The sequence below is a fragment of the Akebia trifoliata genome, chromosome 5 (assembly GCF_017979445.1).
Source record: "Akebia trifoliata isolate Shusen 1 chromosome 5, ASM1797944v1, whole genome shotgun sequence".
Classification (NCBI taxonomy): domain Eukaryota; kingdom Viridiplantae; phylum Streptophyta; class Magnoliopsida; order Ranunculales; family Lardizabalaceae; genus Akebia; species Akebia trifoliata.
In genome coordinates, this window is record NC_141379.1 from 31,448,237 (window position 1) to 31,476,150 (window position 27,914).

A 27,914-nucleotide genomic window follows, 5' to 3' on the forward strand; every position below is an offset into this window, starting at 1 on the left:
TCTAAAGATTGCATGCTTAACCATCTTAACTTTTTCACAACACATGAATGCATCCTTCCATGGTAGGATGGGAGAGACCTATGCCCTACCCATCATTAAGATGCACGAAATTAGCCTAATTGATTATTTCAACTGTTCCATTCAAGCATTTTTTTTTTCTTTTATTGTAGACTCGAAGAGATATCTTTCATTTAAGAATTAAAAAAATAAGTGCACATAAGAAACAAATTATCATAAACGAATGCGATATACAAATGCCCCCGTCAACTTAGATTGATACTTATCAAAACCCAAATCCTTAAACCATATGTATAAAAAAAAAAATTATCAGATTAGAATGAAACCAAATTTTGTTCAAGCCAACTCCCAAGAACAAGTATAATTGAGAATTTGAGATAAGTAATGACATATTTGTCATCGAATAAAGCGTGATATGAAGAATCTCATGTAAAAGATACAATTGTATTGATGGGGTAATACACTCAATAATAAACATACATTTTTTTTATTAATAAAACAAAACCATTAATAATAACAAGCTAAACCCACAACCAAATCCTCGAAATAGATGTTATTGTTTCTTTCTTCTAACAAATATCCTAATTTTTCATATCAAACCATAGTACAAACCCACCATCCACCTTGCTCGATCCACGTCGCATACAGATTTTGTAGAAATTCAAAGATCAAATGAGCAGACTGTGGTGGTTACTACTTCAGCTTTTGTTCTTGCATTTCTCCACAGCTCTTGGTGCTGAAAATACAAAATAGAAAATCAAATTAATTGATATTAAGGAATGAAATATTAAAAATAAATAAACAAATAGACTGTACCGCAGATCGAAGATTAATCTTAAGTTTTAATTATCAAACAAAGCAAACAAGAAACCAATCATTCCCCCTTTTTTTTATTTCCTATTTTGAGTATTTAAAATATAAGTGATCGGCCTTTTTGATAATGATTTTTTAACCAAACACTATGTATGTTTTACTTGCATTTATTTAAATTTATGTTAATAACCTTACCATTTGAGATTGATAAAAAAAAAAATGGAAAAATGGTTTGACACCAAAATTTTGAATCCCACAATGCCCTTCCCTTTTACAATTATAATCTCATATCCTTATAATCTGGTTAGTTAATCTTCTAAAATTTCAAAAATAGTCTTTTATTTTGTTAACTTCAAAATCCTCTTAGTTAATATTTTAAATTACAAATAATAATAATAATAATAATAATAATTATTATTATTATTATAATACTTGTGCATTTGCACATCCCACCTACCATTAATAATAATAAATTTAAATAAATAAAACTACAAAAGGTATCTATTTGGGTAAAAAAAAGTATTACCTATATCATTAGTTGTTTCTCTAAAATCAAATAATTTAAATGTCAGATCAAATTATTTCTATATTAACGAAAAAGACACCGTGCATTCTTAGCAACATAGAAACACAATTGATGTCGTTATATTGTAAAAATAACGTAAAATCATTTGATCAGTTTAGTCAAATTAGACCAAATGCATATAAATTATAAAACTTAAATCTTAGTAGCTCAAAGGGTACGCTGAGTCATTTTTTTATAATCAAACTAATATGACTACATTAAAATTGTGTCATAAGATACTAACCAAGTCCAATTGCCTCTGATCCTTTCATTATCCGTAAGCGCTTGCATGAGTCGACAAACATCCTGGATGAAATTAAAGACGGATTAGTAATTTACTTAAATTACACCTTTTTTTTTTACTCACATTTCTTACTTTCAAGGACTAAATGGAAAATATAATAAGCTTTTCATAATATAAAGGTCGATTTTATAAATACAATAAAAACAATCTATTCCGACATTTTTAATCTAATATTCTTATATTTTAAAATTTTACATAATCCAATTAGGTTGGACTGTTCCACATCTATTAAAGAAATTTAAAAAAAAAAAAAATTGTTTGATTTTTCTTAAATATCTTTTGCTCTTTAAATTTTCATAGAAAGATAATATCAAATAAATTATTAATATTTTTAATAGACCATATATGGGTTCTATAAAAACAAAATGATTCATTCAGGTATCCCAATTGTATTTTGATTTTGGGCCCAATCAACTTTATTTCAAAAGTTGGTGGGCCTCAGTCATATTTTTAGATTATTTCTAATCAGACTGGATTGATTTTTGGTGACGACGACTCTATACGACGGATACTTCAAAATGATCGCTAAATGTTCGACCAAATGATGAAAAACTTACTCCCATGGAACATCGCCGACAAGCATCCAGTCTCCATCCTTGTCTTCATATGTTGGCAAGTAATCTGAACCATTCTGAAGATCCATCAATTTGCTCTCATTCATGAAATCTTTCATTCCTTGGTATCCACAATTTCCTACAATCAACAACCACGTTTGTGATTAAGATCAAATAACATCAAAAGAAGCTACACAAAGATTATAACTTAATTTCAATTAATTAAAAAAATATTATAAAAACTTAGTTTTTAATTACCAATAGTGAAGGAACTAAACATTTTGGCCAAGGCATCAGATAGCTCTTGATAACTTTTGTACATCTTCAAGTCCACCTTACGTAGGTAAGGTGCACCATCCACGCTAACCTTAACAAAGGCTGCACCACCATTGCTAATCTTCTCCTCATCAGTATTGCTTTTATGGACGGCTGTGATGTTCTTGCGGAACGATCGTACAGGTGGCCAGCCCACCACCTGTGCCCTGAAATCAATTCCACATATTATACTACCATCCTTATCTCTCAAAAAAAAAAAAAAATAGTGAAATATAATAATTAAAGTATTTATATTTAAAATTTTAGATTGTTTTAATTTGATTCCATGCATGGGGTGGTTATCACCTATATCACAAAATTCCCCAAATTTTTTTTTGGAATATTAGAACAAATTTAACGAATAAAGGGTGACTCTACAAATTAATTCATGCATCGTTGAATCGAGAGATTTTTTATGATCGAACTCTTGAAACTCTAACTCCGTACTACGTCGCTATTTGATTTGATTTTTTTTTTTTTCATTTAAAATTGTATAAAGTTTCTTATTTACAAATTTGTGTAAGATCTACTACAATAATGTACCCATTTTTTTAATAATAAAATAAAATAATGTACCCCCACATGTTTAGTCTAACCTACTATAAATGTGGGGTTTTCTATCTCTAGATAAGTTTTGTAATTAAAATTAAAGCCATGAAACAAGTGATTAGCAAATTAAAATTAAAACCAGCTCATTTTATATTATTATAAATGTAATTTTTGATAATGAATATAAATTTAGTCACCAAGTGATAATTTGATTAGCCAAAAAAAATGTGATAATTTTAATTTTTCAAAAAATATTCTAACTCTAGTTCATCCAACCATAAAACTATACTTTTTGTTGATGTTATAAGATCCCAACCAAAAAAAGAAAAAAAAAATAAAAAACAAAAACTCAAAAAAGTACCCCCACAAACTTAGTACAACCTCCTATTAATGTAGGATTTGCAGTTCAAATTAAAGACATGAGACAAGTAATATTACCAAATCAAAATTGGAATTAGTCCAATTCATTGCTTTAGGAACATAATAAATAATAAAAAAAGATATTTGGCCACCACATAATAACCTTTTTAATTTAAAACATTTAAAAAATATTCTAAGTCGAGTTCATCTCATCAACTTAAAATCTCATTTTTCTATTGATATTGTAAGATCTTACCCTACCCAAAAAAAGTACGCAGCCCACATATTTTAGTCCAACCCATTATTAATAATGTATTTTTTTTTTTTTTTAAATCTCTAGAATAAGATCTGTAGATCAACTTAAAGCCATGAAACAAGTAGTCAGCAAATCAAAATTAGAACTAACTAACCCAATTTGTGAAGTTAATATAGTAAATTTTTCTTATATATATATATATATATATTTTCAAAAAATATTCTAACTCCAGTTCATCTCAGCATGAAAACTGTTTTTTGTTTTTTTGTTTTTGTTTTGGGGTTGATGTTGTGAGATCTCAACTCATAAATATAAAAAAATTGTAGAATCCCATGGAAATTAAAGAACATAATTGAGTAAAGAAGATGATGACATACTTGGGAGGTGGTGGTTTGGCTGGATCTTCATTTGGCAAACTCTTCATCCTCTCAACCTGATCCTTCGTCGACTTCTTCGATGGAAGATCGAGCTTCAAATCAATTATCTCGGAGAAGGTTCTCTTAGTCGAATTTCTTCCCATCTCAACGTCGTTCCCTCCACCAGGTAACCCTAGACACAACTCGGTCTCTCTTAGATTCAAATTGTAATCGATTTTCGACATTTTTTCGACAAACTTGTACGAAAATCTCAACTAGAATTCAATCTTGTTCTATATGCTTCTTCCTCTCAAACTCTCTTTCTTTCTTTCTTTCTTTCTTTGTTGCTTTGGTTGGTTGAGACTTGAGAGAGCTTATCACAGCATGAAAGAAAATAGAGTGGTGATGGTGTTTGAGCTAATTATGTTTGAGAAGAAAGTTGTTTGGTTTTAGTGTTGTAATATGTGTGATGGGGTGCACTGTTTTATTGAATTTTGACCGATTAGATGTTGACACGTGGAGATGTCAAGTTGGGTTGTCTTAGGAGTACTCTCAGCGGGAATGTGACTCTGACGTCATTGTGGTGGAAAGAAAGATCGTTGGCTTCACTACAGCTTTTGTTGGAATTAATCGCCAACGATCTCTAATTAAACTCGTCCATTGTTTATTATTTTATTTTATTTTTCTGAAAATAGTGGGGATTTTTTCTCATAAAAATACAAAAAAAATAAGGTTAGATGTTCAAGAGTAATATCCTCAATTTAAAATTCAAAATCTAATCTCAACTCATCCCCACAAAATGTTGAGTTGACCAATATAAGAAAAAAAAATTTATTTCTTAATATATGTTTATATTTATGAAAGTATTAGAAGATATTTTATCGTAATAATGAACATTTAAATCATTAAAAATTATTTATTTATATTAAAATATATATTATTTGGTTGATTCGACTATTTTTTTATTTTTACGAATATTTTTGAAATATGCATATGACTTGAATATCAAATGGCATAATATAATTGAGGATACAAATTGATCGTCTTGCCCGATTACCTCTGAGATTGAGACGATTCGCCTTATAAAGTCATCCCTCATCCCTGCATTGATCAAGATTTAAAATCAAGGATTTGAGTGGATTAAGCACATTGGGCATTTGGGGGTGTGGGTATCAACTAAATCTAGCTAGCAATGGTTGTGTCCACCACTTACAAGTTTGATGAGACAGGGAGGTCGAAAAATTGATCACAGTTGATTACAAGTATGTTGATGGGACAAAAGGATGTATTTTAAATATTAAATTTCTTATTTCAACTCATAGTTTAGGTTCTCCATGAAAATATGCAATTCGAATAAAAGAAAATACTTAGATTTTCCAACGGTCGATCCTGATCTTCTAAAGATTAGAATATTTTATTAACCATATGTTTAATAGTGAGTCTCTGAAATGTGGGTTGAGGATAGTGTTTTCCTTTCAAAAAATATGTAAAATTATTAATCAAATTTAAATAAGGGTTGAATTCTGATGACTTGTAAAGAATGACTTATGAGAAAACACATGATCCCAACCGTTTAAATATAAAATTTATCAATTGTCATTTATGTAATAACACATATTTAAGATATTTTAATCTTAAGGATAAATCTCAACCATTAGATTTTTTATTTAAATAGTTGGGATCATATATTTTTAGATTAGCCAATGCCACACCAACTTTTACTAATGCCACACTAATTCCTATATAAATCATCAAAGAATTGCACACTATTGGTATGACATTAATAAAAGTTGGTGTGGCAATAGTATCTCCTTTTTTTTTTTTTTTTTTTTTTTTTTTTTAAGAGTTAAGGGATCCCGACTCTTTAAATAAATAGGATTATTTTAATTAAAAACAATTATTTTCAGAATTCAAATATTTTTTTTTTTTTTAAGACTGATTATTACTTAACTATGATGGGACCTTGTTGGTATAAATGGACAGGTGGGACCCAAGTGTTGGAGATGGACAAGTCAACGGATTTGGATGCATGTGGTGAGATTCATTGGATAGAGAAGTGGGTGGGCCCACAAAACTCTCTCCATGTGCACCGCTTCTGAACTTTTTTCACTCTATTTTTTTTTTTTCTTTAAATCAAGCTATAATAAAAACCTCAACAATATTTAATGGTTCTCGAGATTAACAATCGGGACCAATCCAATGGTCCAGATCCAAGGATAACCGTCCTTCGAGGAGCAAAAACCATCTTTTTTTTTTTCCAATAAATCCCAGTAAAATTCAGACGAGTCTGAATTCACTCGAACTAGTCGAAACTTGACTCATCCAAAAAATGAGTTCGATTCGGGCGAGTTGGTGGGATATAACCCTAAAGTTAAATTAACCAAACTACCCTTCAAACCTGCTACCATCAATTAATAGTGTCGGTGGGACATAACCATAAAGTTATGACTGATTAGTAAGTCAAAATTAATATAATTATTTGATTAAATAATATAATTGAATTTATTGTATAAAATTAAAGGGTTGATACATTAAAATATTTTTTAAGAATCTACTTTAATCGATGTAAAATAAATGGCAAAGATCGAGCAAGACAAGTCTTGCGATACACATGAAAATGGATCATAACCGTAAATTGGGCTAACAAATATAAAAAATGGAGATTAAAATGGGAAAAAAAATAAAGAAAAAATAATAATAATTGAACCCACCAAATTTTATTTAGAATCAGATATTACGAGAGCAGAATTGAATTAATTAATTCAATAATACTAAGAATTATCACTAAAATTTCTCTAAGACATTTTTATGAGCCATCAATGTTTACATAGACAGCTTTCATTTATTGGTAGCCCAACCACTATTTGAATGGTTTTCAATTGATGGTACCTCCACTTGTTGCTTGTTGTATCATTGTTAGAATGTGTTGTAACCCTTGTTAGCAATCTCCCTTTTAATTCTTGAAAATTTCATGATTTTTTCATTTTTTTTTTTCAATGAAAGTATTATTTTTTGGATTATTGAATTATTCTCAATAATTCACGGATCTTAAGTTTGAAAAAAAATAAAACGCGAATTTTTATAAAACTCGATAGAAAAAATACTATTATAACTTATTGTATGTTACAAAGTGTAAACTTGTAAGTCGTGACATGTAACACAGGTCGACTTTGAAGTGATCATACTTCAAAATTTTGGAAGAATCCACATTTTTACACGACAAATATCCTTTTTATCTTTAAAAAAATAATGACACGACTCTCTACATTTATTTGAGATTACACTTTAATTTTTCAAATTGATGATTTGTCCCTTAACTTTGATCTTCTTTTAAAAATTAATGGAACAATAACCTTAATATCCTCATTATCACCACCATCATTATTACCATCATCATTAACATCACCAATTTCATCATCACCATCACTATCATATGAGCGAACTTTTTGTTTTCGAATTTTTTTAAATGAAATGGATCATACCTGCATGAAGCATATGCTACAAAATTTTCATTTATCGAATTTTAGATCATATTTTTATAATAAAACTTGAATTTTTCACAAACAGAATTTGTGTCGTATTCCAAATTGATGATAAGGGTTGTAACATGCATTTGTCTGGCCATTTTCACTAGATCATCTCATGTGGCCCTAAGCAGTGGTTTTTGTGTTTTTTCTCAAAATATATAAATTGGTCCCATAAAACTTTCAAAAATAGATAAAAGAAAAGTTACTTAGTCCTAGCAGTTCAAATGGAAATTGCCCTATTAAGGTTTTACAAATATTTCCATCTTAACTTTGTCAACTAGAAGTAAAGAGCTCACAAGTCCCCCATTTTTTTTAAATGATATTGATTAGAGTAGAAGTGGGAAAACTAATTAAAGGAAAATGCTAAAGTAACATTGAAAATGACATCATTTCACACATTGTTAATGTGGATGTGTGTATAAAATCATAAATACTTTTTATGAAGATACAAGTCATAAGCATTTATGATTCTAAGCACACCAATGTGTGAAATGATGTCAATTTCAATGTCACTCCAGCACAATGTTTTGCTAATTTGACCCATTAAGAGCGAAAATGAACCTTAAATATATTTAAATTTTGGATTATTTTGGCCACGATGGCCAAGATTGTCTACATTTTAGGGCTGGCAATGGATCGGGGTCCATTTTGGATTAGGATACAAATCGGGTCGAATCTGATTTGATATACAAAATATAAAAAGAACTTCATATAGCTAATAAATTATGTATATAATATAATTAACATACTTTATCACATTTTATTAGATCCGAGTCAAATGGGATTAAGACATGGTTGATCAAGAACTAATATGATAAGTTATCAAATTGAATCCTTATTGAAACCCAAGAGTTATCACTTCGAAACATACCAGATTTTGTGTTTGATGCGATCGATTGACAACCTCAGTACATTTTAAATACACCTCATCAAGTCATGAAATGATAATGAAATACTTGATCATAGTATTGTCTTATCAATATCAACAACTATGCACCATTATGTATTATTTGGGGCAGGCAACATGAATCAAGCTTCTCCTTTTTCTTTTACTTTTTCCTTGGCTAATTATTTCTTGACTCTTGATATGTTTAGAAATAATAAATATAATGGAATATTTGTTATTATTGCACTATGGAGGAAAATAAATAATAATATTATTGAAATTATATAATCCATTAGAAACCTTCTAAGCACTCCAATTTTTTATTTCTTTGATGGGTTGCACGTGTCCTCTCACCCGTCACGTGTACAACATTAAATAGTTTACCTTTTGGTGAAAGGGAATATAGAATTTTGAAGGCATGAGTTGGGGAACAAACCCAGCCAATCTTACTAACTCAGCTAATCCCTGGTGGCATATAGAATTTCAAAGGCATGACTTTCTAAACACCCAAATTTATTTATTTTATCAAAGGTACATATTAATGTAAATATGATTTAAATTTTTTAAAGATATTATTAATTTTAAATGAAAAAAAATATTTTATTTCAATATTAGAAAGCAAGTGTCGACGAAGTTGATTACTGAGATTAATACATTTTTTACACTTGAATGTTCTTTTACAACGTATTTGATTGCTAGAAAGATATGTGTAAACATCGCTTGTAAATGATCAATTGTACATGGAAAATAACATTAAGAGATTAATGTTTTATGGTTATCAATGTGAAAGAGTTGGATTAAAATTTTCTTAATCCATAGGAAAATCATTCTCTATAAAAGGGTGAGAAATATATTTTTTCGCCTGTTATAGGATAAATCAAACATCGATGAATGGAAAAATTTTTCTTAGGAATTGAATTTTGTTTCCATCAATCAATCAAACCCTAAGTATACTTATCATAATCAATCCTTCAACTAATAAGCTCAAGGTGGAGACTTGGAAGCAGGTCACATCCTATGGAAAGCCCTAGCTGCTCCCTTCCCCTGTCAACATCCCTAAATTTTGAGGTGTTTCCAATCCAACTAATCTACTTTTAAGAAAAATGAAAAAGCAAAAATCAAATGATTTGAAAATTTTCGTCTTACTTTGGCTGTTAGTGACAGTTGCAGTAGATGTTAAGTCCCATCAAAGAAGTTAAGAAATTGGAAGATGTAACATAATCCAAGTTAAAACTAATATATGTGGTATATTAGCGTTCAATACCTCTCATGAAGATATTAACATTCTCCATTACATTCACTTTTCAATAATACCCATTAATTTTATTTTTTAATGAAAAAAAAAATAAGTGTATGTTAGTCTTTTACAAAATAAATATTTGTTAGTAGTGATTACCAAAGTATTTATTGAAAACAGAATATTTAAATCTAAAGATTAAAATGTTATTTGTATTTATTATGTAAATAAATATTTATTATCTAAAATACCATTATACTTTTGTCTTTTGATTAAAAAATAAAATGGACATAATATTATTAAAAAATGAATATGATGAAGAATACTAACATCTCATTAGGTTTTGGACTTAGTACCCCTCTTTCTTTAATGTATAAATTATAAATATACACAATATATCTCACATATTATTAGGTCAAGTCCTCATCAAATTGTGGCACGATTGATCCAAATCTATCAATTAGATTATTAAATTCAATCCTCGTAATTAAGATCCTTATTAGGTTTCATTGACACCAAGTTACTAAACTCATTAAAAACAAGCTTACCAATGAAAAAAATTACCCAAACCCAATCCATTTTGATGTTGGAAGACCATTTCTCGATTTTTTGTATATGATTTTTATAGTTTTTGTGTTGAAGTAACGTTAATGCATTTAGTTATATAATATTTTTGTGTAACAAATGTATAACAAAGGTTAACAAATAGAGATCGTTATCCTCCAACCTAAAATCATTTTTCAGAAATAGTGTAGTCAAACAATAATTATGATTCAGAAAATAAAAAATCGACAATCAGAAACAAACACTCCCTTGATTTTCTATAGCATAAAATTAAAAATAAATAAACAATTGATCATGTAGTTAACAACTCATCATGATCTTGACTACCATGATGATCGATCTTGTCGGAAATCAATTAACCAATCGGTGGAACCCACACGATATCATTATCGTAATTGCACACAACACACTCGATCATTCTCCTTTTCGATATAGAGTGGAAGAGGGGACATGCAACATTAATTAATGGGATATGGGTTTGATTACCACTAACCAAGATTAGTTGAGTGGGTCCCACAAATGCATTGCTTAGAGAATCTTGTGTTTTACCACATAATAGTATTCGAGATGTTGGTTGAACAAGGGACAATGAATTTCATGGGGTGGGGGTGCTGACCGGGGCAGCTATAATTTAAATTTAGAATGTTTATAATAAAAAAGAAGATTGACCGGGGCAGCCTCTTCTTTAAATATCTAGCTTTCCCTCTAATTTACATGATTTATATTAATTTAATACTTTAATATAATAATTAATATTGAAAAATAGATTCTTTAATTTTTTTATTTGTATATTATGTCAGCCATGTCCATAGAAGTTAACAACTTGTGGTGTAAATTCGTTTAACCTAAATATGGGATTTTAATTTCTGACAATGGATTACAATGTGATTATAAAAGAGATTATGTGAAATCGTATCTTATTTACATGTGATCGTCTTGAAGATTGGGCTTAGACGGCATAAAAATTCGTTATTTGTTTTAAAAATCATCAAATTATTTTTGAGAGATTGTTGCATTGTAATAAGAGATCATTGTCGAAATCAATCCGATTTGATGATCTCAACCAATAAAAATAAACCCTTTTTTTATTGCGGGGTTGAGGGGGAGTGCGGATAAAGAAAATGGATTAAATAATCTAATAATCTTGATGTGTTTGACTGTAAGATATATTAGGCGGGACTCATTGATACGGTCGAGCCTTGGTCCTATGCAATTTTCTAGTAAATTTAAATTTCATAAGTTTTTTTCCCGTCTTTCCCTCTCTTTTGAAAGTTATTAATAAAAAATAAAAATAAAAAAGAAGGATTACACTCTCTTGTTTTTTTACTTTTAATTTTAAAATAAGTGAAATCGAAACTACCAAGAACTATGGGAAGATCTGTTCTGACTCGTAAGATAGGAAAACAGATTTGAAAAACTCGTCGAGTAATAATAAAATTTCTTTTTCTTCACATGCAAACCTTTTTTTATCACAATATAAAATATAATAAATGTGAGAAAATGTCTTTTTATGAATCATTGCGAAAGAAATTTTGCTTTCAAGAAAAGAGCACATTTTATCGCAAAAAGCATCAACAACATAATTACTATTTGTTTTACTAAAGATGTGAAATATTTATAAATAAATAAAAAAACTAAAATTCATATTTTTTACAAGTAATAAACTTCCATAAGAGATATTCCGTTTTAAGTTAGAATACATAATTGGTATAAAAACTTGAGAATTAAGTAATATCTATCAATTTTAAATAATAAATGACAATAATAAAAAATCCTTCAATCAATCACCCATAAGTATCCAACGAATGGAATTGAATTGGTTTTGGTGCTTATCGGTCGGGATTCGTTTAGATCATCTACTGATCGAGTATAGTAAAATATAATTTAGTGCCAGGGTTTTCAATTTAGATTATAGATAAATTGGGTATCCATTGACACCCATTGAGAAATGTGACTATTGTTAGTTCAAATCTATATTAAATAATTTTTTTTTAAATTACAAAAATATTTTTATATCTCTAACATATAGGATTAAAAAAAAAAAAGAAAAAAAGAATTGATATCCCCTAACCGAGTACAAAAGAAAAAAATTAATCATCCAAAATATAAAAGAAATGACAGAAAAAGTTGACTCCAATCACCCACAAGTATCCATCGAATGGAATTAAATTAGCTTTGGTGCTTATCGGTCGGGATTCATTTAGATCATCCACTAATTGAGTATAGTAAAATATAATTTAGTATCAGGGTTTTCAATTTCGATTCTAGATAAATTAGGTATCTATTGACACTTATTGAGAAATCTGAATATTGTTAGCTAAAATTTATATTAAATAAATTTTTTAAATTATAAAAATATCTTTAAATTTTTAATATATAAGATTTAAAATAAAAAAAAAAAAATTGATATTTTCAGAAGAGAAGACTTGATAAATCATTTTATGTGTCACATCTTTATATAATATATACTTTTATAGTGATGATGATCGCATGGCAAACAAATAGCATGGGCAGAATTAATTGCTCAAAAAGCTGACAACTAAGAAAGAAGGAAGATGGGGACGTTGCTTCTCCTCCAAACAAGGTAGGGGCAACTCTCTATCTCTCGTTTGCTTATAGGGCCCCACACTCTCCATCAACATTCAACACACCACACGTGTATTCTTGATGGGGATGATCCCTGCCACCCCAAGCTGACTTTTGTCAACCATTCATTAACACACACATACATCCACCCCTTATCCTTGTTTGGCAGGAAATGGTCTTTCTAGAGCTTAAAAGTGACCTAAATATGGACTATCTCTATTCTCGATAGATCAAATAAGGGTTGATCCAAAATTATCTGAAAAGTGACAAATTGGCTTGGATCCTACCCAAAAACTTATTGGATCGTGTTATTATCAGATATTAACAACTGAATTTAGATACGAATTGAAAGAGAGAAGGAAAACAAATGTAAAAAATCGTTGACACATTGTATTCAACTATGTAAGAGTTGGTGAGATGGCTAAACCACGCCTCAAAAAGTAGGGTCAAGAGTCCTCCTCAAGAGTTCCCCTCGAGGATTTATCCCAGAAATTACCTGGGGGGTATTACATGTGCCCCAAGGATTACTTAGGTGCTTTAAAAGGTTTAGATACCTATTTTAGTCATTGATCGTAATTTTTTATTAATGTCTTTGATCAAAACGATCTGGATCCAATGCAATACAAATTGGATTAGATTCAATCTATTTTTCACTTATTAGACCTTAATATTTGGATCCAAATACAATCCGATGATAATTAGGTTGGTTCTGATATAATTTATATATTGTCTCACTATCAGATCAAATCCTTGTCAAAATCAAAAACTTTGATTCGAACCCTGAGTAGTGGATCAAAATAGATTGGATTTCGGGTCAAATCTAATCCATTGACAACCCAAAGATACTTCATTCAAAAACATGGCATGGGTTCATGTTGTCAATTAGGTCCTTAATAATTAGAGAGGGTCCACAATATTAAAGAGTAGGTCTAAAAATGGCTGGAGTATGGTAGGTGATGCTCTAGCCAAACACTAAAACTCAAAAAAAAGTGGTCCTACTCATTTGAATTGCTACAAAAGGGGTGGGCCTCTCATGTACCTATGGTCTTTGGCAAAGATGAGTGGTTTTGAAAAAGAATGCCCATGGATTTAATTGAAGAAAAGGGTGCCTCTTTATGAGACCTAACTGGTCCAATGTTTCTCTTTATTGAAATGGAGGATTGGGTTTCATGAGTAGGTTTGTGATGTGTGTGTGTTGGTGTTGGGACCTAATAACAAAGCTAGCTAACAATTATTTATGGTCTATGCTCATAGGCACCGTCAAGTTGCCTGATTTTATAATCTAGGTTTGCTTGGTATGATCCTAAGTCACGATAAATCCGGCGTAAAGTGAAAATTTGCAGGAATTGGATGCTTGGTTGTCCTTTGTAAATCCAAGTTTATCGAACACTTGTTATTATCTATGAGTGTAATGATTTTGTAACGCTCCCCTGTGACACACATCTCCATCATAGAACAGTAGATCAACTGCCTCAGGATACGTATAATTAAATATCTTTTTCTTGTGCATCCTGAGGCAAAGTATCTACTATTCTGTGGTGGGGGTATGTGTTAGAGGGGGGCGTCGTATTATCACGACTCTATCTACAACTTGGTGATCATCTTAAAAAAATGTCAATGTATTTTAATACTTATAATCTGATGAAAAGTTGACTTGAATTTAAAAAATGTACTCTAATCAATTAAATGATTAATTTATGTTAATTTTTTTATATAGTTAGTGTAAGATTGGGAAAATGCATACAAAACCCTAGTAGATTTGATCAAATGAGCGACGAACATAATTGAAAATTACTTGTTGTTCATAACATGCCTATCAAGATGTTGAAGGTGAATTTTAACCCCAATAGTTTGAAATGGACTAATTTTTTATAGCAATTATCATCATATTGAGAATGACCCATTATAAAATTGGATCGAATAACACGACGATCCAAACACAAAAGGCACAAAAAGCAATAAATGATTACAACTCAAACCCAATCCTCTTAGCATTGAAGAGAATCATGATGAGTCAAAAAATCTTCTCATGCCCATCCACTGGTCCCCAATTGTTTATGTGAGCAGATATTATAATAATATAAATTAAATGCATTATTGAAAAAATACAATAATTTTAATTGATTAAAGTATTCAAAATAACCCTATAATACATTTAATGTGCTTGACAATATATCGATTATGTCGGCCAATGTCCTGTAAGAATTTGAGCACTATTAATCCTAATCGAAGTAACCCTAATTTTGAAAACCTTGTCTAAGATTTCGGAACTTTGGGTACATTCCATCGTTGTCAACTCAATGGAACTTTGTGGATGAAAAACAGAGATGTGGCTAATAAACACAATACAACGTATGGAGTCAGGCTTGGGTTGATCCTTCGTCACGTATTGTTATCTTTACATCTATCTTCCACTTATGTTGACGTCGTCGATATTAGAGTTAGGACCAGTCTGATTAATCAATTATGTGCCGTGTATGTTGACTAACTCATAATGTCGTGTCGTGATCCATCACTACTCATATATTGCTGGAAATATTTGACACATCGAAGCATTCACATAAACTCGCTTGTAAAGTTATTCCTTGACTAATCTTCCCCATCAGAAGTCACAACACCCCTAACTCACATTTTGTTTTATGGGAGCTTAATTATAATGGCCGTATCAAACTTTTATTTTTGCCTTATAATATAATGAACATTGAAATTAAATATGATATTTGCGGTGTCAATATTCATTTTATTTTTCTATTAAGTACATTTCTTTTCAAAATAAAAGTCTCCGAAGAAGTTCTTTAATTTGGGTTTTCAATCTAATGAGAAAAAAATCAAAGGCCAGTGTTATTGGATTGTAGTCGTGATTCCTCCTCTTTTTTTTTTTTTTTCTTCTATCTTAAAACCCCTTTTTTAAGTATAATTATATTTTTATTAATCAATGTGCCATAAAAAGATTGGTGGAGCAATATAAATTATCTAATGCATAGTCACAAAGTCAGAGTACAGGTTTAAATCGGTAAGGGAAAACATTGAAAATGGGAAAAAGAAAAAAAAAAAAAAAAACGACAAAAAAATATATTAAAAAGTATGAAATATATATAATGAAAATTCATAAAATCTAGTTATTATCTTCAAATCCCACATTGAAAAAATAGGAAAGTGTTTAACATTTTTCCCGTGAAAAAAAAAAAGGGAATAAAACAGTGTTTTTTTTGTCACGAATGAAAAAGTCACGTTTTTTTATCGTCAGAGATACAAGATGTGTTTTAAATGCATTTTTAAAATCGTCACTTTTTGCTTTTATAATCTAATATGGGATAGCTTGAGTGTCATGGTTTCTCCATATTAAGAAAAATGAACTTTATGCCCCATAAAGGGCTAAAAATAGGAGATGATAAGTAATAAAAATACTCATAAGCACGTGGAAAAAGTGAGAAAAGAGAAAAAGAGACATTAATAAATCAAAAAAGGATTGAAAAATTCTATAAATAATCATAATATGTCAATCCCACTCCCTAATCATGATTAGGAAGCTACACTTGTGCTTAATATGGAATAGACCACGGGTACATCTTCAATATTTCACATCCTTGCACTTCTGCCAAAATTTGGAATACCTCCTTGAAAATGCCACCTGTAATCCAATGGAGGGGGGTTCTTCAAAATTTCGCAAAAAAACTGCCACGTGTTATGCTTCCCAGTGTCCATCAACGAATATACGGGTCGACCCATTGCCCCATAGATCCTTATATGAAGATCTAATTGAATCCAAGGCCTGATATGGATGAGATTATCAAAACATTCGACCCAAATCTGACTTACTTCTATTCCTGATTTTCATTTCCTTTCGATCCTATTTTAAAGATCCAAATCCACACCATTCGAGTCTGGATCAGTTCGTACCTGAACCTGACCCGCAAATTTCTATGATCTCATAGACAGTTGCTTTGCATCCATAAAACTGACAGTAGATACGCGTCTTTCACCAACCAAAAAAAAGATTCCCGTCTTTCATTCTTTTCCGAGGTAACAGTAAATTGGCATAATTACCCTCGAAAGCATCAAGAATTAAAAAAGTGGCCACTGACATTTTCTCGTGATATTATGGAGATAAATTTGCAACTCCTGAATACATATCGCGATAATTTAAAAATAAAAAATAAAAATCATCTAAATCTTTATTTGATGAAATGGGTCTTATTAAAATGCTTATAAGATCAAAATGCTAATCTCATTCAAAACATATTCGCACATATCAAGTCATCGGTCTCAATAAAAATAAATTTACTAAAATTAAAATAAAGCAAAAAATATTAATTTTATGACTCAACTTAATAAGATAACTAAAAAACTCACTGACATGACTGATGCAAGAATTATAGATTTTTCCCTCGAGATACACAATTACACTATTTTATGGGGATGTGTAGTTGTGTATATCGAGAGAAAAAATCTACGATTCTTACAAAATACAAACCTATTGAATTTTTGAGTTATTCTTTTAGGTTGAATTACAAAACCGTTACACTAAAATAAACACACATTTTCATAATCATCAATCTTACAAATATCAAAACAAAAATACTTCTCGATCTTGACCATCAATTAAAATCTATCTTATTTCTTTTAAAGATTTATGACTACCATTACTTGATCGAGAAGATTTTTAGGGTTGGCTCATAAGATCTACAACATATCATTGATGAGACTTGCATGGAATTTTCATGAATTATGATGATTTTTGCCTCATGAAATAAGAATATTAAGATTATCTATGGATCAAATTAGATCCAACCCATTTTATTATGATAACTTAAGGACTTAATCCAATAATGATCCGATTTGTTAAATATATCATATCGATTTACATCAACCATGTCCCGATCTGACAGAGACGTAATCTAATAACGTGTGGGAAAACACCTAAATTTATATTATATATAATTTTTTTAGATATATGATGTACATTAATATTTTTTATATGAATTCACATTTAATCCAATCTGGATCCAATTCAATTATATTGGATCGAATTTTATTCTAAATATTGAGATCAGATAAAATCCAATCTAATAACCCAATTCACGACCTGATCCGATTCAAACCCAATGCATTGTAACTTAATATCGTATAAATTCTGAGATTTCAATTTCTCACGAGAAAATCCATTAAAGGAAGGGAACCAAAACTGACCATGCCCATAAGATTCCCACGTGGCATGCGTCCCATACCGTAATCAATTGTTACGTGGGTCCCAAGTCACATGGTATGCTGGCGATCCAACACTCCTCGATTCACTCTAATGACCTGCCCCTCCATTCAAAACGCATCTCAACCGTACAACACAGTCTCTTAAGTATTCCATATGGGCGGCCGAGCTTGTCCCACCCTTGTCCCCTTATTATAAGGACAACTTCCTCAAAGGTGCTACTCATGTGACCGACAAATTACCTGTCTATGTGCGAAATACATGCATTTAAAAAGAAAATTGAAAAATGACAAATAAGTCCCTAAATATTATTCCTCCCTTATCACAATATCTATAAAATACTTGTGTCACAACCTCCCCAAAACACATTTCTCTATCTTCTCTAGTTCTTGTTCAACCTCACCGGAAAATAGAAGAATTTCGTCGGAATCTTACCCACATCTTTGTTTCTGACACCATTTGATTCGTCGAAAAGATTTGATTTCGACTCGGGGGAAACCAATTTTTTTTATAAAGATAATTGGAAAAATGGAAGGCATGGTGAAGTATGAGAACGATCTCAACCTCAAGGCGACCGAGCTAAGATTAGGGTTGCCCGGGTCGGATGAATCCGAGGAACAAACACCTCCCAATGTTAAGAGCAACAAACGAGCGTTGGGCGAGATCGGAGATGATTGTGGGTCGAAAGACAATTCTAGCAAGACCGATGTAAGGGATGGTGACCGAGAAACCGCACCAGCAGCTAAGTAAGTCATTAAAACTTTGATTGAATTAAATTAGAGAGCTTATATTACCATAACAACATTTTTTATAACCAAACAATAAAATTAAATATATGTGATGTGCACTCCCTTTCTAATTCTTCTTCTAACAAGAATGATCTTTGATATGGGTTAATTAATTGGTGTGGAGAAATAAATTCTGAAAAAGAGAGATGAAAGATAATATTACATGTTTAATTCACAGATTTTTGCAAACATTTGAGATATATGGATTTGGTTTATTAATGGGGTATGTGTTGCATGGCAGGCAACAAGTGGTAGGGTGGCCACCAGTTCGATCTTATAGGAAAAATAGCTTCCAAGCAAAGAAGACAGAAGCAGAGATCTCTGGAATTTATGTGAAAGTTAGCATGGATGGAGCTCCTTACTTGAGAAAAATTGATATTAATGTCTACAAAGGGTATCAAGAGCTCCTCAAGGCCTTAGAGATTATGTTTAAAGTCACTATTGGTAAGAATAATGATATATACATGCATGCATGATGATAATGATGATGTATGATGTGATGATGATGGTTTTGGTTTGATGTTTTCAGGTCAATATTCAGAGAGGGAAGGCTACAATGGATCAGACCATGCACCTACATATGAAGACAAAGATGGTGATTGGATGCTTGTTGGAGATGTTCCATGGGAGTAAGTCTCTCTCTCTCTCTCTCTCTCTCTCTCTCTCTCTCTCTATCTATCTTTCTAAATAGCTAATTTGGGTACCTATATATTCTTGCAGAATGTTCATCAACTCATGCAAGAGATTGAGAATCATGAAAGGATCAGAAGCTAAAGGCTTGGGGTCTTGTGCATAAACCTCAAAAAGCCAAAACAGCCTCTAAAAGATGAAGAAGAGAGATGAATCTTTAATTAACAGAAATTTCTCAGCTTGGGTTCTCCAAGATCAAATATGGATTTTGGTTTCTCTCAAGAACATGAAGTCAGAGAGATTCAAACAGAAGAAAAAAAAAAAAAAAAGTTGGTCAGATTACATTTTTCTTGTTCTTTTCTAGAGTTTATATAACTGCAAGATCCATTGCTGAGTCTTTGTGAAATGTTTTTTGTCTTGTAATAATTTGACAACAAACCAGAACTGCAAATAGAGATTATAAAGATATATTTGAACTCCATGCAATTGTATAAAGAGAGGAAATTAAGAAAATATTACATGTTTCTCTTTTTCTTTTGCTTATGTGTTGTTAATTAAGAAAAATGTATATGAGAATTAAAACCATGAGAATTACAGATTATAAAAAATTAAAACCATTTGATGATCATAACCATCACACATATTATTTAAAGAACTTATACTGGTACACCCATTTTTTATAATTAACACAAAAGTTATTCAAATTATGTTAATTATAACCAGAGTTTTAAGAAGTATACTTATTTTTAATATTTTAGTAAATGCATGTACATTGTTTCAACCAAATCGAACCAAGTCTGAGCACGGTTTTACCAATTTGTTAAATTTAAGTCCACTTATTGGTTTGGTTTTTAAAACAATTACATAAACCACCTTTGATTTATTCCTCGATCACTTTTTGGGCGTTAAATAGAATCAAAGAACTTCAGAGAAGAAGAAATGCAAATAAAATTGTTATATCCACACGCCAAACGCCATGTCTAATTTTAATGGAGTTCACTGTAAGCACAAGCATTCTCTTTGGATTAAAAGGGGGTAAAAGAGAAAAAATAATATAATTAGAGGGATATTATTAAAAAAAATCTTTAAGGTTGAAGGGGTAAAAAAAGAAAGATAGGAAAGTTAGAGAGATTATTGAAAAAAAGAATGGAGTATAAGGAGGAGGAGAGTAAAGACAATAAAATTGAAGGGGTAAGAGGAAAGCAGTAAATAGGGGGTCATTGTGGTTGGATGAAAGATGTTATCCTCACACATGGGTCTTTGTGTTTATTGTATGGATTAGAGTTCGCTTGTACCTACAGTACGGGCATCCTCTTTGAGGTTTAAGTGGTGAAAGAAGAAAAGTAGTAAGTTTAGAAGAGTATTACTGAAAATGGGGACAAAGTAGTAGATCCATTCTGGGGTTTAAGAGGTAAAAGAGGAAAGATAGTAAAATTAAAGTAAAAATGAAGATAAAGGAGGAAAAAGTCGAATTAAAGAGATATTATTGAAAAATGGTGTGAAAAGGAAGGACATATTGCAGCTCAATGAGACATTTGTTCCCCTTAAGTGGGTCCTATAATTGTGTTTTATTATATAGATATAGATGTTTGGTGAGATATAAAAAAGTTGGTGTGGCACTATAAGTTCTTATCACTTATTTTCGATGGCTGTGATCCTCTATAAGCTTGACTCTGTACAATGATATTTACAAATAGTGGTTTAGCCCATCACTCACTGTGCAACACGAGTACGACACGATGTCGGTAGACAACATCAGTGGTCTACCCAATAGGGACTCTATATATATTACTTAATCAGATATGTGGTTTCTATGAGACAGTTGGGTCTAAGTTGAACTGTTATTGTTTTATTAGAATGATATTTTTGGTCTAAAGTTAGGCTGATTTTGATCTAAACATCAATTTCACACTTTAAACTTCCATTACTTTCTTCAGCAAAAGTTCTTGAAATTGAAAGTTGATAATTTGTGAATAACAAGACAACCAAATGTAATCCACATGAGGAGCATGCAATAGATAGAGCAATCATGGTCGATGTCCGAAGCCGTGAGCAATCACCATCATGGTTTCAAAACTCGTTCGAGACCGAGACGTATCGCCTGAGTCATCTCGGTATCGCCCAACAATGAGACGGATGGAAAAGTCAATGTATCGGACGAGATTTAAAACCCACGTTCAATATTCTCATTGTTGACCAAGACGTCTTAAACGTATCGAAAAACTCGTCTGAGACGACTTAGTCTTGGTCACGGACGAGACGAAACGTCAAAACGAGTTTTAAAACCATGGTCACCATTAAACCTAGTTTCAGTCCAAAAACTTAACAGTCACACTATGCAATTTAGATAGAGCAACTATGTATAGTTGACTAACATGAGGTTAGGAATACATGCACTCCTGTAATTGTCATCGGTCAAAAATTGACCAGACCGAATGATCCTAGCCATACAAATCGAATACGATTCCTTCCATAAGTTTTCTATCCAAAAATGTATGTGACAGTTCATAAGTATCATATTGTATGGTGGTTTTGACAATTAAAAAAACCTTTGTTACTGAAAAATGCAAAGTTTAAATCAAGAGAGATTCTATTGGCACACCAACTTTCACTTAAAACACACAAATCCTTTTGAAATTGAAGGCTGGTTTATATGTAAATAGGCATGTTATAAGTAAAAGTAGGTGTGCCAATTGAAGTTATTTTCGTCAATTATGGTTCCAAAAGATAAGAGTGAAAAATATGGTTCAAAAGATAGATGAGTGAGAAGTTCGGATATACTTCGATTTTAGTTATATAAAATATATATGGATTAGGATCTGTATACACATAAAACTACTCATAAAGCTACAACGTGTTTTGTCTTATATGGGCAAAAATGTTTGGAATGAGCTGAATTTTTGTGAGGATGATCTCTATGGTGAGGAGATCATCCTTGCAAAAATCAGCCTATTATGAAACTTCTAGCCCCATGTTTACAAGTTGAAAAATTTTAGACCGTCCAATTTTTGTAAATCAGTTTTGATGGGGTTAGAAGTTTTGGAATGTGATGATTTTTTGCAAGGATGATCCCCTCACCATAGAGATCATCCTCACAAAAAATCAGCCAATTCTGAATCTTTTTAACCATATAAGACAAAAATGTTGTAGCTTTATGAGTAGTTTTATGTGTCTACGGAACCGACCCAATATATATATATATATGTGTGTGTGTGTGTGTGTGTGCTGACACCCATGATATGATATAGACCGCATAGATTTTACTAAAGAGCAACGACATGCAGTGAAGATCGATTATAGCCTAGTTAGAAGAAATATTAAAGTTTAAAGTCCTAAAAGAGTAAGAGAAAGATCCAAAAGAACATGGATGGAGATAGCAAAAATAGGCATAAACTCAACTTTCAATAATAGAATACTTGGCTCTGGTTAGATTCGAATGGAGGGAAGTGATTCGTTTAGTCGGTCCTATTTTTTATCAATCATAAAATGGATGATTCTTTAATTTATAAAACTAAAAGATTGTTCCGTGATGAAATTTTCTGAAAGGTATATAAAATTACACGTGGTTTTGGATGGTACAATATCGTATGTTTTGAATTAATAGAGTGGTTTAAAACATAACCCCAAGGGGTTGGCCTAGTGGCAAGCTGAGCCTTAATAAGCTCCTTAGGAAGGGTAGGTCAAGTGTTCGAAACCCCACGAAGCTATGAATTTGTTGTGGCCACCCTCTAGAGTCCGGTTGACCCTTGACTCAACTAGTTGCACGTAGGACTTTGCGAGGGGGCAGTGCGTGTGACAGTGGGATTAGTCTCACCCGAAAGGTGGGGATACCCACGATAAGTGGGGGCCAAAAAAAAAAATGGTTTAGAACATATTTACAAAATTGATTTGCTTTTCAAAAGATAAATGTTTGAAGCAAATAAAAAAAAATAGGAAGAAAGATCAGTGGAGTTCCAGAATTCTAAACCATTTGAAAGAAAGTCATCTACGTAAACCCAAATGTAGAAAAACAGAAAGAGATGAGAAGATTTTTCAGGCCATTGTTTTCAAAAGATGTATAACAACATTAAGTGGTTCACATATGAATAGACTCAAGTGAGATTTCTATATGTTCAGTTACTTGGCCAAATCATCACAGTTTAGGAAACTATAGATAGTCATGAAATATGCATGATTCTGCTGTAGAAAATGATTGAATGATCAAATAGTCACTAAAAGGCATTTAAAATTAAGAGTACATGCAGAGTGTTCAGTGATTCAAAATTGCTAAGATAATGTCAATTGAGATAGTTTGATCATGTGCAATGAAGGCTGATTATAGCCCCAATTTAAAGGAACATACGTACAAGTTGACAGTTCTAAAAGAGTTTGAGGAAGATCCAAAAGAATGTGGATTGAAGTAGAGAGCGATTATAACACATTTAAAATAACACAAGATATGGTTATATATAGAACTGAATGAAATAATAGGATTTGACGACGATGATCAAAACATGAGTCAATATTTTGGCATTTGGGTCATAACCAAAATTTTGTGAAACAGTATAAATAACAGTTACCTGTTGTAAGGAAGAAAGTAGCTATGGAGGAACCAAGGTTGCTCTTGAGTAGCTTCACATAATTTTACTTCTTAGAGGCTCAAAAATTGACCAGTTATTCCCCTGACAACCTACAATAAAGGCAGACAAGAAATGAGAGATTTTACAGTGATAGGTAGCGACTGAAGCCAAACCCATGAAGGTGGGTCTGTGTACAAGAATATCGAGAGAATTTGTCTTGAACAACGCTTATTCATCACCCACTCTCACTATTGTCGGTGAAGCAGTTAAGAGACGACCTTGGAATTGATAGAGAGATGGAACTTTCTACCTTAAATTCATCTAATAACAATCCAACATCTTCAAATGATATGAGACGATAAAAATCCAAGACAACATCGATGTTGTCCAAATCCCCCGTGACAAATCCATGGAGTATACGGCCCAATTCATGTACAAATCCAACATTGTAGTGGACTCTACAAGATGCCAGCAGATCACCCCATGCACTCCAACAAGGTTCTACAAGCAAACAGCTTATAAGCCTTGTCGATGCACCCAACAAGGATGAAATGGTCGACCATAAAAGAGTTTATGTACATTTCAACAGGGTTCTACATGTTTATAACTGTATAGCTTATATGCCTTGCCTATGCCCCCCATAGTACTATATATTCCATAGTTGTAATCACATCCCAAGAAAACATACTCCATCAAGTTTTAATTTTCCTATTGAATCTCATCAAACAACACAATCTTGTCAAGACCATGGTTTTAAAACTCGTTTTGACGTCTTGTCTCGTCCTTGAACAAGACCAATTCATCGTGGACGAGTTTTCCGATATGTCTAAGTCGTCTCGTTCAACAATGAGAAAAATGAACTTTAATTTTTAATCTCATCCGATACGTTTGACTTTCTATCTGTCTCGTTGGTGGACATTACCAAGACGTATCGGATGAGTTGTCTCGGTCTCGGACGAGATTTAAAACCATGGTCAAGACCCATTGTGTGATTCACAAAAGGTGCAATTAGATTGCTATCATAAAGCTCATCCTATACATTTAGGTACACATATACCAAACTAGATTTTTTGTCGATTTGCAAAAGATTGCAACCTTTCCCTTTTGTAGATCCTATTTCAATGGAAACTTGCTGAGTCAATCCCCCTACATGTCTCATTTTTACTGATATCGGGAGTTGCTCTGAAATAAAACAGATCGTTAATTCACATACCTGCAAATCGTGGCCATATAGGCATATATGAAACCCCCTTCTCTTTGGCATTCTATCAAATAACTCACTCGCAGCATTGACATATATTTGAAGCTTTTCCAGCAAATACCCATGTCACGATATTCACTTCTCTGCACATATAGAACAAATTAGGTACCAAATTCTGAATTTAAACTAGATTTCATGACATCCCACCCATCATGAACATCTTGTGAAGCAAGAACAAATACCCATCTCGCAACATCAACTTCTCCCGTAAAGGAAAATTGAGTGCTGAATGATGCACTTTTTGATAAGTTTGGGGGTCCAACTCAAAACCAAGCAAGTGGCCATGAGTGTCCGATGTGGAACTAAACTCAACACACCCCGCACGTGTGGACCAAAGCACATGGAGATCAGAACTGGGTGATGTGGAGGAGAGAGACCCGCTCTGATACCAATGATAAGTTTGGGGGTCCAACTCAAAACCAATTGGCTATGAGTGGAGAGGCCTAAGAGCTCATAAGGAGAGAGACAAGGCAATGAGTGTCCGATTTGGGGCTAAACTCAACACTTTTGGCTCAAAATTAAAACTATACTTCAAGATAAACCCATGAATCACTTCCCTATCACAAACCTCATCTACCAACCTAAAGCTTTCAAGAGTGATGAAATAGTGAAATTCAAGGGAGGGATGATGGGTTTGTTTTAATCAGGCGAAAAAGAATCAGAGTTACGTCAGTGATGAATCTCGATGCTATTAAGAATGGGGGATAATCGATTGGAAGCTTTTCAATTGAGGAACTCCTTTGAAAAATCAGATTCCAAAGTAATTCAAATCTTTTTGTTGGCGGATAAGAGCTCAAATGATGAGATCAAGATTTTGATAAAAAATACGAGAAGGGACAGATTTCAATTTTGAACGATAATTAACTAATTTTGCGAATCAAATAATATAAAAAAAAAGTGCAGAATTAAACTAATTTTTGAAAAGTCAGTTTTAATAAACTTCTTTCATTTCCCGCCATTTTAGGACTTCAACTTCGAAGTAGTGTAATGGCTCAGGTTTTGACGCACCCCAACTTTTACTTATTACATTCCAATTTGTTAAATTATTCATCACACCCCAATTAAAGATTAAAACACACTTCAAAGTTCAAACATTACAACGGTTTGGCTCAAATTATAATCTCAATATTACAAAACAGTATAAGTTCAAATATTTTCAGTATTGTTTACAACTATGATTAGGCTCATATAAAATCATACGTCCAAAAAGTAGAAATCTAGCAAAATAAAAAGAGTTTCTATTGGCACTCCAACTTCTATTTATTCTCAGCCAATTGCTTATTTTCTTAGGATTTTTCTCAAAACATGCATTTCGAGGGAATTCGTAGGTGGGGTGTTATAAGCAAAAGTTAGGTGCCAATAACAACTCTTTTAATAAATTAATGAGAATGTGCCAAGTGATGCATTCTATTTGAGTTCATCGAGCCCAGGAAGTTCTAATCACCCCTGTATTGATGATCTTTATTATTATAACAAGAGAATGTTGAATAAATCTTTGTAAATTTGGAAGATAAAAATGTCCCAACTTTTACATTTAACCTTGTTATTATTAAGGTCATTTTTTGTCTAATAAAATTATACTTACGGCATCCCTGTAACCATGTTAGTTAGTTTTAAATATTTTTAAATTATAAAAAATTATTTTATTTTATTATCTATTAAATAACATTAATAAATATTTTAAATAAAAAATATAATATTTTTAAAAAAAATGTAATATTTTCAAATGAAAATTTTTAAAATAAATTTATAATATATTAATTGATAAATATTTTTATAGGGTAAGTTAGACTTGAATCGAGGACCTAGACTTTTTAAGCAATGCGCCAAATTAACTAAACTATAGGTTTAAGCCCATTGTTAAATTCTATTTTTTGTAAAACGTATGCATTTGCACATGCCATTACTAATTTACAATCAAATAATGCTAAAGTGACCTCAGACCGGAACCTCATATCATACTTCTTGACATGAAAGTGTATGAGAACCATTGATGCTTTTCATCATATCATGGTTGCCATACACTTTCACATCAAGAAGTGCAATATGAGGTTCCATCTTGAAGTCACTCTAGCATGATTTTTTATAATAATTAGATTAAGAAGTGTTGAATTGTTTTGCCAATAGATAGATCTTCGTGGAATATTCAAAATGCATATATAATAAATGAATATTTAGATGGAAAAAAAATTACATTCTAATTAGCATTGGAATTAGATTATAACATAACTTCTGATATGAGATTATTATTATTATATAATGCATTTACGGTATTTAATAAAGATCTAAACCATAGTGAGCACAATACTATAAAAACTATTAATTGTTGAACTTTTTTGTTAATGTATTCATAAGATACCTAAAAATACATATATAATCATGGCAAAATAGATATTCAGATCAAAAGTAAAGTTTAAATCTTCAAGATCATGCCTCATGAAGTGGAGGTCTTGAGTTCGAATCCCTCCTTAGAAGCGACCCGCGTGATTTATCCAAAAAAATACTTGTATGTTTGTTTGGGGGCGCATGAGGGGGATTGCACGTGTTTTAAGGATTAGTCAGGTGCACTAAGAGGCTCGA

The 27,914-nt window shown here is 31.6% G+C and overlaps 2 protein-coding genes across 2 annotated transcripts; one reads left to right on the plus strand and one right to left on the minus strand.

Annotated features, from left to right (window-relative positions):
* Positions 1-434: 434 nt before the first annotated feature.
* LOC147402200 (auxin-responsive protein IAA14-like) lies at positions 435-4,545 on the minus strand. Its single transcript, XM_086443761.1, has 5 exons — positions 4,112-4,545; positions 2,513-2,736; positions 2,258-2,393; positions 1,641-1,702; positions 435-754 (listed from the first exon to the last, which is right to left on the minus strand). The coding sequence occupies exons 1-5, from the start codon at positions 4,333-4,335 to the stop codon at positions 717-719; spliced, it is 684 nt and encodes a 227-aa protein (XP_086299887.1). The 5' UTR covers positions 4,336-4,545; the 3' UTR covers positions 435-716.
* A 13,905-nt stretch (positions 4,546-18,450) lies between these two features.
* Positions 18,451-20,057, plus strand: LOC147402201 (auxin-induced protein 22D-like). Its single transcript, XM_086443762.1, has 4 exons — positions 18,451-18,842; positions 19,126-19,328; positions 19,414-19,513; positions 19,605-20,057. The coding sequence occupies exons 1-4, from the start codon at positions 18,625-18,627 to the stop codon at positions 19,678-19,680; spliced, it is 597 nt and encodes a 198-aa protein (XP_086299888.1). The 5' UTR covers positions 18,451-18,624; the 3' UTR covers positions 19,681-20,057.
* The last annotated feature ends 7,857 nt before the right edge of the window (positions 20,058-27,914 follow it).

What these genes read in the sequence shown, in the direction of transcription:
- LOC147402200 (XM_086443761.1), bottom strand. Translation starts at nt 4,335, where the DNA reads ATGTCGAAAATCGATTACAATTTGAATCTAAGAGAGACCGAGTTGTGT. An exon ending in GTTTAGTTCCTTCACTATTG is followed by an intron (nt 2,394 to 2,512) that starts GTAATTAAAAAC and finishes TGTTGATTGTAG; the next exon opens with GAAATTGTGGATACCAAGGA. An exon ending in ATCAGAGGCAATTGGACTTG is followed by an intron (nt 755 to 1,640) that starts GTTAGTATCTTA and finishes TTGTATTTTCAG; the next exon opens with CACCAAGAGCTGTGGAGAAA.
- LOC147402201 (XM_086443762.1), top strand. Translation starts at nt 18,625, where the DNA reads ATGGAAGGCATGGTGAAGTATGAGAACGATCTCAACCTCAAGGCGACC. An exon ending in TATGTTTAAAGTCACTATTG is followed by an intron (nt 19,329 to 19,413) that starts GTAAGAATAATG and finishes TGATGTTTTCAG; the next exon opens with GTCAATATTCAGAGAGGGAA. An exon ending in GTTGGAGATGTTCCATGGGA is followed by an intron (nt 19,514 to 19,604) that starts GTAAGTCTCTCT and finishes ATATTCTTGCAG; the next exon opens with AATGTTCATCAACTCATGCA.